A 12,118-nucleotide genomic window follows, 5' to 3' on the forward strand; every position below is an offset into this window, starting at 1 on the left:
CCCAGTATAACCCCAAGCACCCAGCTGTAACCCCAAGCACCCAGTGTAACCCCAAGCACCCCAGTGTAACCCAGTATACCCCAAGCACCCCAGTATAACCCAAGCACCCCAGTGTAACCCAAGCACCCCAGTATAACCCCAGGTACCCCAGTATAACCCCAAGCACCCCAGTGTAACCCCAAGCACCCAGTGTAACCCAAGCACCCCAGTGTAACCCAGTATAACCCCAAGCACCCCAGTGTAACCCCAAACACCCAGTGTAACCCAGTATAACCCAAGCACCCAGTGTAACCCCAAACACCCCAGTGTAACCCAGTATAACCCAAGCACCCCAGTGTAACCCCAAACACCCAGGTGTAACCCCAAGCACCCCAGTGTAACCCCAAGCACCCCAGTATAACCCACAAGCACCCCAGTGTAACCCAAGCACCCCAGTGTAACCCAAGCACCCCAGTGTAACCCAGTATAACCCCAAGCACCCCAGTATAACCCAAGCACCCCAGTGTAACCCCAAGCACCCAGTGTAACCCCAAGCACCCCAGTTGAACCCAGTATAACCCCAAGCACCCAGTGTAACCCCAAGCACCCCAGTATAACCCCAAGCACCCCAGTGTACCCAAGCACCCAGTGTAACCCAGAGCACCCCAGTGTAACCCAGTATAACCCCAAGCACCCAGTGTAACCCCAAGCACCCCAGTGTAACCCCAAGCACCCCAGTGTAACCCAGTATAACCCAATCCACCCCAGTGTAACCCAAGCACCCAGTATAACCCAAGCACCCAGTGTAACCCCAAGCACCCCAGTGTAACCCCAAGCACCCCAGTATAACCCCAAGCACCTCAGATAATAACCCAAGCACCCCAGTATAACCCCAAGCACCAGATTGTAACCCCAAGCAACCAGATAACCCCAAGCACCCCAGTGTAACCCAGTATAACCCCAAGCACCCCAGTGTAACCCCAAGCACCCCAGTGTAACCCAGGATAACCCCTCGGTAACCACTTCCTTCCTACGCTCCTGAGATAACCCATTAACCATTTTATAACCACACTCAGTGTTACCTGCCATTAACCCTTCCCTCCCCACATGGGATACTCAGTGTTACCTGCCATTAACCCTTCCCTCCCCACATGGGATACTCAGTGTTACCTGCCATTAACCCTTGCGCTCCCCACATAGGGCCTACTCAGTGTTACCTAGCCCATATACCCTCTCTCCCCACATGGGATACTCAGTGTTACCTGCCATTAACCCTTCTCTCCCCACATGGGATACTCAGTGTTACCTGCCATTAACCCTTCCCTCCCCACATGGGATACTGAGTGTTGCTTCCCATTAACCCTTCCCTCCCCACACAAGGGATAAGGAATAGTAATGAATAGTGCCCCTCACAAACCCTTCCCTCCCCACACTCAGTGTTGCTTCCCATTAACCCTTCCCTCCCCACACTCAGTGTTGCTTCCCATTAACCCTTCCCTCCCCACACTCAGTGTTGCTTCCCATTAACCCCCTGCTCCCCACACACGTGATGCACACTGTCACATCCTCAATCCCTTCCCCATTTCACACAGAAAATGCCCCAGGGGGCGCTCTCATTAACCCCTCTATTCCCTGCAAGCCTGGGGCACCTCTCACTCATGATTCCCCAGAGGATACAGTGCCCCCCTCACTCACACTCACACTCACACTCAGAGGGCGGGATGCTGGGAGTTACCTCTCCGCCATGTTCCCGGCGCAGTCCGTGTGGGTCTCTCCCCGGGGGGGGGGCGGCGGGGCAGCTGGGGGAGCGGAGGGGTAAATATCCCGAGGGGAATGCCCGATGCTCTCGGCTCCCGGACGTGCCCGGCCGGGCGGAGGATGGAGATGCACAAAGCGCGGCCCCGACACCGCCGTGAACGCGCGCCCTCCCTTCAGCCAATCAGCGCCCGGCTCGGCCGCGCGTATTCACACACATCTCTCTGGTACCTCACCCGCCTCTCCGGCTCCCAGCGCTACCTACCGTCTGTACCTACCGTCTGTACCTACCGTCTGTACCTACCGTCTGTACCTACCTACCGTCTGTACCTACCGTCTGTACCTACCTACCGTCTGTACCTACCGTCTGTACCTACCGTCTGTACCTACCGCCTGTACCTACCTACCGTCTGTACCTACCGTCTGTACCTACCGTCATGGTACACCGCCTGTACCTACCGTCTGTACCTACCGTCTGTACCTACGTCTGTACCTACCTACCGTCTGTACCTACCGTCTCGTACCTACCGTCTGTACCTACCGTCTGTACCTACCTACCGTCTGTACCTACCGTCTGTACCTACCGTCTGTACCTACCTACCGTCTGTACCTACCGTCTGTACCTACCGTCTGTACCTACCTACCGTCTGTACCTACCGTCTGTACCTACCGTCTGTACCTACCGTCTGTACCTACCGTCTGTACCTACCTACCGTCTGTACCTACCGTCTGTACCTACCGTCTGTACCCTACCTCACCGTTCTGTACCTGCACCGTCTGTACCTACCTACCGTCTGCACCTACCGTCTGTACCTACCTACCGTCTGCACCTACCGTCTGTAACTCTTGATTACCCTACCGTCCTGTACCTACCGTCTGTACCTACCTACCGTCGTACCTACCGTCTGTACCTACCTCACCGTCTGCACCTACCGTCTGTACCTACCTACCGTCTGTACCTACCGTCTTGACCTACCTACCGTCTGTACCTTACCGTCTGTACCTACCTACCGTCTGCAGCTTACCGTCTGTACCTACCTACCGTCTGTACCTACCGTCTGTACCTACCTACCGTCTGCACCTACCGTCTGTACTCATAACCTACCGTCTGTACCTTACCGTCTGTACCTACTACCGTCTGTACCTACCGTCTGTACCTACCTACCGTCTGCACCTACCGTCTGTACCTACCTACCGTCTGTAAACCCTACCGTCTGTACCTACCTACCGTCTGTACTACCGTCTGTACCTACCTACCGTCTGCACCTACCGTCTGTACCTACCTACCGTCTGTACCTACCGTCAGAACCTTACCGTTCGTGTACCTACCGTCTCGTGTACCACTTACCGTCTGTACCCTACCTACGTCTGTAACCTACCTGACCGTCCAATACCTACCGTCCGTCGTACCTATCCTACCGTCTGTTACCTAGCCTGCATACTACCGTCTTTACTCACTACCGTCTGTAGGCCTACCTACCGTGGTAGTACCTACCTTACCGTCCCGACTGTACCTATTCCTACCGTCGTTACCGCCTCCCGTCTGTACCCTACCCGTCTGTACCTACCTACCGGTTCTGCTACCTACCTCACCAGTCGGGTTGTTTACCTACTACCGTCGTGTACTACCTCTGTACACCTACCTAAGTCGTGTAACTAACCTTACACGCTCTGTACTACCGTCCTGTACCCTACCGGCCCAATGTACCGTACCTTACCGGCTGGTACCTACCGTATGTAGAACGCCTACCGTCTGTACCTACCGCCTACCGTCTGTACCACCTTACCGTCGAGCATTAAGCCCTACCCTACCGATCTGTAGCCTACGGGCCGTATACCGTCTTACCTGACCGTCGTCGTACCTCTACCGTCTGTACATACCGTTCTGTTACCTACGCCCTACCGGTCTGTAAACCTACCGCGCTGTACCTCCTCAGATCACTGTACCCTTACCTTGTCGTCGCATACCGCTACCGTCGCGGTAACCTACCTACCCGTCGTACCTACCGTGTCTCTACCTTACCGCGTGTATGCAACCTACCGTCTGTAATCTCACCGTCTGTACCTACCTACCGTCTTGTAACTAACCGTCTTAGCCCTGACCGTCAAGTCCCCTACCTACGTATCTGTACCTACCGTCGTGTAGTCCTTACCGTCCTTGCACCTACCCTCCCGTCTGTAGGCCTACCGTCGTGTACCCTACCTTACCGTTGTAGACCAGCCTACTCGGGGTAGATACCATTACCGTACATGTGACCTAACCCTACCGTCGTCTGTACCTACCGTCTATACCTATATCCTACCGTCCTGTAGCCTACCGGGCACCCAGTGCTACACTACGCCGACTGTAACCTACCGTCTGTACCTACCGCCTGTACCTAACCGTCGCTGACTAACCTCCGTCTCCAACGTACCTACCGTCGTTACCCTACCGTTCTATGTACCTACCTACCGTCCAACATGCCCTTGCCACCGTCATGTACCTACCTCCACCGTCTGTTACTACCTCCGTCTGTAAACCTTACGTCCTATACCTATCCGCCTGTACCTACCGTCGTGTACGCTCCCGCCGTCCTCTCCCTCCCGTCCAGTACCTACCGCCTGTACCTACTACCGCTCTGTAGAGCGCGTTACCAGTCAGTGTACCGTACCTACAGTGTCTGTACCCTACCGTGTTACGGTCATACCTGCTGTACCTACCTGACCCGCTCCTACCTTGTACTTACCTACGCGTCGTGTACCCTTAGCCGCTACTGTCCTACGCCTGCATAACCTATGCAGCGTGTACCTTACCTCCCCAATGCTACCCTGGCCGTCTGTACCTACCGCCGCTGTACCTGACCGTCCAATGTACACCTACCGCCGCTGTAACGCGGACCACTACGTCTGCTCCCTTAACCTGTCATGTCCCGACCTAACCTACCTTCTTCTGCTTGACCTCACTTGCGCAAGGTTTACCCTACCGTCTCTACACCCTACCGTCGGGGGTCTGTCTACCCTAAGACATACCCGTCTGTAACTACACCTACGTCCTGAATCCGATAGTCTAAACTGAACCTACCGTCATGTACCTACCGCCTGGGCATACCTCACCGCCCCTGTAGGACGCCTACCGTCTGTAGGCGTACACGTCTGAACCTACGCCATGAAGTGTCCTCGACGCCCTGATAGACGTAACCAGATCACCTGTAGGGGCTACACGTCCTGTACCTTTACCTTACCGTCTGTACGCTAACCTACCGTCGCTGTACCCTTACCTCCCAGCCTGATACCTCACCGCGCGTCGTAGGTACCTACCCTACGTCTCTTACGCGACCACCGATACACGTATGGTACCACTGAACTACCGTCTGCAATAACCTACTACCGTCATGTATCCCCTACCGTCCACGTGCTACCTCCACCGTCTGTACCTACCGTCTCTCCAACCTACCGCCTGCTATCCTAGCCCGCTGTCACCTACCTCACCCGCCTGTCTACCCTACCGTCGTGTACCCTACGACCCGTGTACTCACCGTCATGCCTCTGCTGGAACACTACCTTACCGCCTGTACCCTACCGCATGTTAGGCCCTCACCGTCCCTGTAGACCCTACCGCGCTGTACCTACCGTCTGTGCTAACTAACTCACCGGCCTGCTACCTGACCGCGATGTACTACACGCCTGTAACCTCACACGCCTGTGACCCTAGCCTGACCGTCCAGGTAGACCTACCGCTCCAATGTACCTCACCGCCGTGTACCTCCCTCCTCGTTACCACTACCCTACCGCCCGATAGCTACCGTCAGTGTAGCCTACCGGCCTGTCGCTACCCGCGTCTGTACACTACTACCGCCGATATCGCCTACCCTGTTTACCCTAACCGTCCCTCGGACCCTACCTAACGCCCCTGTTACTTACCGCTCCAAACTGTACCTACCGCCCCTTTACCTCAGCCGCTGTAAACCTATCCTAACCGTCTGTCGCCTACCAGTTCTGTACCTCACAACACCTTTACCGTCGGGAAGTTGTAGCCTTGAAGCCCTCCGTCGTGCTATCCCTACCGCACTGTACCCTGACCATCTCGTAACCCCTACCCGTCTGTGTACCTCACCTTCCCCGTCCCTGTAAGCCCTACCGCTCCAGATGTACCTACTTACCGATCTTCGTACCTACGCAGTCTACCTCACGCCACCGTAACCGTCCGTGTACCTTACCTTCATCGGTACCGCTAACGCCACCTACCGTCCTGTGTCTACGCCTGCCTACCGCCACAATCGTTACCTACACCTACCGCAATACTCGTAGCAACCTACCGTCTGTTACCTACCTCCGTTCTGTTAGCCTACCGTCTGTTACCGCCGCCCATGTACCTACGTCCCTGCTACGCCCTAACACCGCTCTGCTACCTACGCCTTAACCCGTCATAGTACTACCTACCGCTCGGATAGATCTACCGAATCCATACCGTCTGTACCCTACCTACCGTCTAGTAACCCTACCTACCGTCAATGTCACCCTCACCGTACTGTAACCTGAGCACGCTCTGTACACCCCCCCTACGCGTCTTCAGCGGGCCTCTTACCGTCCACTGTTACCTACCGTCTGTACCTACCGTCCTGTAAACCTTACCCGACTGTACCTAACCTACCGTCGTGTACCTACCGTCAGTGTTACCTCACCGTCCTGTACCTCTACCTTAACCGTGCTGCTACGCTACCGCTCTGGTAAACACCCACCTACCCGTCCAGATGTTACCTACCTCACCGTCTGCTAACTTACCGTCTGTACCTAGGCCTACACGTCTGTACCTACCGTTCTCGACTACCTACCGTCTGTACCTAACCTACCGCCTGTACCTACCTACCGTCTGTTACCTACCGTCTGTACCTTACCGTCTGTAACTACGCCTCGTACCTTACCGTCTGTACCTACCCCTGTACCTACCGGCGGGGGGGGGTGGGTAGGGCCTAGCCGCCTGGTACGGCTACGCGTCGGGGGTGTAGCCTACGCGGTCTGTACGCCTAGCCGGCCTGGTAGTCTTACGCGCCGTGGACCGGTACCGGTCGGGTGGTGGAGGGCGCTAGCCGCCGTGGTGAGGCGGGGGGGGGGTACCTACCGCCTGTACCTTACCTACCGTCTGTACCTACCGTCTGTACCTACCGCCTGTACCTACCTACCGTCTGTACCTACCGCCTGTACCTACCATCTGTACCTACCGCCTGTACCTACCTACCGTCTGTACCTACCGTCTGTACCTACCTACCGTCTGTACCTACCGCCTGTACCTACCTACCGTCTGTACCTACCGTCTGTACCTACCGCCTGTACCTACCGCCTGTACCTACCAGCTACCGCCTGTACCTACCGTCTGTACCTTACCGCCTTGTACCTACCGTCTGTACCTACCTTCCGTCTTTACCTAACGTCCTGTACCTACCTACCGCCTGTACCTACCGCCTTACCTACCGTCTGTGAACTACCGTCTGTACCTACCATCTGTACCTACCGTCTGTACCTACCTACCGTCTGTACCTAACGTCTTACCTACCGTCTGTACCTTTACGGTCTGTACCTACCGTCTGTACCTAGCCGTCTGTACCTACGTCTGTACCTACCTACGCCCTGTACCTACCGTCTGTACCTACCTACCGCCTGTACCTACCACCTGTACCTACCGTCTGTACCTACCGTCTGTACCTACCTACCGTCTGTACCTACCTACCGCCTGTACCTACCGTCTGTACCTACCGTCTGTACCTACCTACCGTCTTTCCTACCTACCGTCTGTACCTACCGTCTGTACCTACCGTCTGTACCTACCTACCGCCTGTACCTACCGTCTGTACCTACCGTCTGTACCTACCTACCGTCTGTACCTACCGCCTGTACCTACCACCTGTACCTACCGTCTGTACCTACCTACCGTCTGTACCTACCTACCGCCTGTACCTACCGTCTGTACCTACCGTCTGTACCTAACCTACCATCTGTAGCCTACCTACCGCCTTGTACCTACCGTCTGTACCTACCGTCTGACTACCGCCTAACCCACCGTCTGTATCTACCGTCTGTACCCTCTTACCTTCCGTCTGTACCTACCTACCGTCTGTACCTACCGTCTGTACCTACCTACCGCCTGTACCTACCGTCTGTACCTACCATCAGTACCTACCGTCTGTACCTACCTACCGCCTGTACCTACCGTCTGTACCTACCGCCTGTACCTACCTAGTCTGTACCTACCGCCTGTACCTACCCTCCCAGCATCCAGCTGTACCTACCGCCTGTACCTACCGTCTGTACCTACCGCCTGTACCTACCCTCCCAGCATCCAGCTGTACCTACCGTCTGTACCTACCGTCTGTACCTACCCTCCCAGCATCCAGCGCTACCTACCGTCTGTACCTACCCTCCCAGCATCCAGCGCTACCTACCGTCTGTACCTCCCGCCCCAGCATCCAGCACTACCTACCGTCTGTACCTACCTACCTCAGGAGTTGTCCCACACAGTATAGTATCTTATGGTACCTCAGGGGTTGTCCCACACCGTATGGTACCTCGGGGGTTATCTCACACAATATAGTATATTATGGTACCTCGGGGGTTGTCCCACACAGTATGGTACCTCGGGGGTTGTCCCACACAGTATGGTACCTCGGGGGTTATCTCACACAATATAGTATATTATGGTACCTCGGGGGTTGTCTCACATAGTATGGTACCTCGGGGGTTGTCCCACACCGTATGGTACCTCGGGGGTTATCTCACACAATATAGTATATTATGGTACCTCGGGGGTTGTCCCACACAGTATGGTACCTCGGGGGTTGTCCCACACAGTATGGTACCTCGGGGGTTATCTCACACAATATAGTATATTATGGTACCTCGGGGGTTGTCCCACACAGTATGGTACCTCAGGGGTTATCTCAGACAATATAGTATATTATGGTACCTCAGGGGTTGTCCCACACAGTATGGTACCTCAGGGGTTATCTCACACAATATAGTATATTATGGTACCTCAGGGGTTGTCCCACACAGTATGGTACCTCAGGGGTTATCTCACACAATATAGTATATTATGGTACTCAGGGGTTGTCCCACACAGTATGGTACCTCAGGGGTTATCTCACACAATATAGTATATTATGGTACCTCAGGGTTGTCCCACACAGTATGGTACCTCAGGGGTTATCTCACACAATATAGTATATTATGGTACCTCAGGGGTTGTCCCACACAGTATGGTACCTCAGGGGTTATCTCACACAATATAGTATATTATGGTACCTCGGGGGTTGTCCCACATAGTATGGTACCTCAGGGGTTATCTCACACAATATAGTATATTATGGTACCTCGGGGCTTGTCCCACACAATATAGTACCTCGGGGGTTGTCCCACACAGTAGGGTAGATTATGGTACCTTGGGGGTTATCTCACACAATATGGTACCTCGGGGGTTGTCCCACACAGCATGGTACCTCGGGGGTTGTCCCACACAGCATGGTACCTCAGGGATTATCTCACACAATATAGTATATTATGGTACCTTGGGGGTTGTCCCACATAGTATGGTACCTCAGGGGTTATCTCACACAATATAGTATATTATGGTACCTTGGGGGTTATCTCACACAATATGGTACCTCGGGGGTTGTCCCACACAATATAGTATATTATGGTACCTCGGGGGTTGTCCCACACAGCATGGTACCTCAGGGGTTATCTCACACAATATAGTATATTATGGTACCTCGGGGGTTGTCCCACACAGCATGGTACCTCAGGGGTTATCTCACACAATATAGTATATTATGGTACCTCGGGGGTTATCCCACACAGGGAGTCTTCAGGGCAACCCCCCTCTGCACAGTCTCCAGGGAACAAAGGCAGAGTCTCCCAGCCCAACCCCCAATACACAAAGGTGTCCCACCCAGACAGTCACAATTACCTGGGTAGCCTCCCCAGGCAGTTCCAATGGGAATAAACAAAGTTCCTTTTTGGGTAGTTCCACAGAAAATGCACTACCTTGGTTCCAGGGCAAACAGTCCTTCCACAGGGGTTAGGGTAATCCAGTTGGAGGGAATCTTCCTGCCTGAGCTAGGATGGATCCCAAGGAACCGCAGGGGAGGGTGTCCTGCCGTAGCGAGGTTACACCCAGATCAACAAAAAGCCCCCTCTCCACCCACAACCTCTGGGTTTTCTACCCTGCTGCTGGTACCTCCCCTCTTTTCCACACCCCCTAGGATTGATTGGTTAGGAGGCTGACCCTGCTTCTGCTTAACCCAACCCTAGCAGCTCCAATTGGCAGGGTCCCCTGCAGCATCATTAGGGGAGGGGTTTAACCTAGGAGGGACTTGCCCAGCTCCTCTGGAGGGGACTTCTGGGAGCTTCTTTGTTTAAAACCCTTTCGGCGGGAAAACAGAACAATGGGCTGCCACCATCTTGGCTAGATCATGCACTGGCTAAACATGGGGCCAGTATAAGGGTTTTTTGGTCACACTTCTCCCCCCTGGCGCAGGTGGTTTCCCTGGGGCTCCCCTTTATTAGGGAGGGCCTCAGGAACCACCGCTGGTCGGTTAGTCCTCCTGGCGTGAGAGTCCATCTGCATTGTGATGCTCTTTTCCCTTTCGGTGTTGAATGGTGAAGTTATACTGTTGAAGCAGGAGGCTCCATCTTAGAAGTTTCCCATTGTCTCCTGAGACCCTCTGTAACCAACTGAGGGGGTTGTGATCTGTCACAACAGTGAATTCTCTGCCATACAGATAGGGCTGCAGTTTTTGTAAAGCCCATACAATTGCCAGGCACTCCTTTTCAATGGTGGCATAGGCAGCCTCTCGGGGGTAACAGTTTCCTGCTCAGGTAGGCAACGGGGTGCTCCTCACCATAGGTATTAACTTGGGAAAGTACTGCTCCAAGGCCAAAATTGGAAGCATCAGTCTGCAAAATGAAGCGCCGGGAGAAATCTGGGGCCGCCAGCACAGGGGAACTAGCCAGAGCTTGCTTTAGAGCGTTCATGGCTGACTCACATTCTGGGGTCCACACAATGGTTCGAGAACGTTGGCGACTTGTCAGATCTGTCAAGGGTTTGGCAACAGTACTATAGTTAGGGATAAATTTCCGATAATAACCTGAAGTTCCTAAGAAGGCTAATACCTGTTTTTGAGTTTTGGGTATAGGCCACTGACAAATTGCCTCAACTTTAGCAGGATCAGGGCGAAGCTGTCCACCCCCAACTCTATGTCCCAAGTATTGTACCTCGGCCATGGCTAAGTGGCACTTTTCTGGCTTAAGGGTAAGCCCAGCATCCTGAATTTGAGCAAAAACTCGCTGGAGGTGCTGGAGATGCTCCTCCCAAGTCTGGCTAAAGACAGCTATGTCATCCAGATAGGCCTGAGCAAAGTCCTGCATTCCCTCCAGCAGCCTGTTCACCAGGCGTTGGAAAGTTGCGGGCGCGTTTCTCATACCAAAGGGCATTACCGTAAATTGATATAAACCAAAGGGGGTGAGGAAGGCTGACTTTTCCTGGGCACTAGGGGGCAAGGGGAATCTGCCAGTAAACCGCGGCCTGAGATCAAGGGTAGTCAAATATTTTGCATTTCCCAGCCGGTCTAAGAGCTCATCTACCCTGGGCATTGGGTAAGCATCAGTGGTGGTCACATCATTAAGTCGTCTATAGTCCACACAGAATCGGGTACTACCATCTTTCTTGGGCACCAGCACCACAGGTGAAGCCCATGGGCTATGGGAGGGAGTAATAACCCCAAAGGCCAACATCTCATCTATCTGACTTTTCATCTCTGGCCGAACTGCTTCGGCCACTCGGTAAGCAGGGCTACGTATAGGTAACTGAGTTCCTGTCTCAACTTTATGTTCAGCCCAGTGGGTGCGCCCTGGATTCGCCGAAAACATGGGAGAATAGGAATGTAAAATTTTACGAAGTTGGTCTTGTTGAGATAGGTGAAGGTGGTCACTTATGGTAACTGCATCTATTCCCCTGGCTGGAGTGGCCTCCTCAATAAGGTTGGGGATTGGAGGATCATCAGTACCTTCAACTGGTGCACTGCATATGGCACTAACAATGTCCTCTCTGATGTGATAAGGCTTCATCATATTTATGTGGACAGTCTTATAGTGAGATGGGTCCTCAGGGGGAGTTACCACATAGGTTGTATCATGAAGCTTATGAGTGACCACATAGGGTCCTTCCCATGCAGCCTGGAGCTTGTCATGACGTGTGGGTACTAGGAGAAGCACCTTGTCTCCTTCCATAAACCTGCATTCCCTGGCCTTGCGGTCATACCACACTTTCTGTCTTTGCTGAGCTGCGGAGAGGTGATCATGTGCCAGGCTGGTCATTTGTTCCAGACGCTGGTGGAACTTTAATACATAGGGG

At 53.8% G+C, this 12,118-nt stretch overlaps 1 protein-coding gene across 2 annotated transcripts in view; it reads right to left on the bottom strand.

Moving 5' to 3' along the window:
- arhgap39 (Rho GTPase activating protein 39) overlaps positions 1–2,015 on the bottom strand; it is a 71,069-nt gene extending 69,054 nt beyond the window's left edge. For both annotated transcript variants that reach the window (XM_031904023.1, XM_031904022.1), the window contains exon 1: positions 1,715–2,015. In XM_031904023.1, coding sequence (XP_031759883.1) covers positions 1,715–1,725 — 11 coding nt within the window. In that variant the 5' untranslated portion in view covers positions 1,726–2,015. The remainder of the gene's footprint in view (positions 1–1,714) is intronic.
- Positions 2,016–12,118: the final 10,103 nt, after the last annotated feature.

This window comes from Xenopus tropicalis, chromosome 6 (genome assembly GCF_000004195.4).
Source record: "Xenopus tropicalis strain Nigerian chromosome 6, UCB_Xtro_10.0, whole genome shotgun sequence".
NCBI lineage: Eukaryota > Metazoa > Chordata > Amphibia > Anura > Pipidae > Xenopus > Xenopus tropicalis.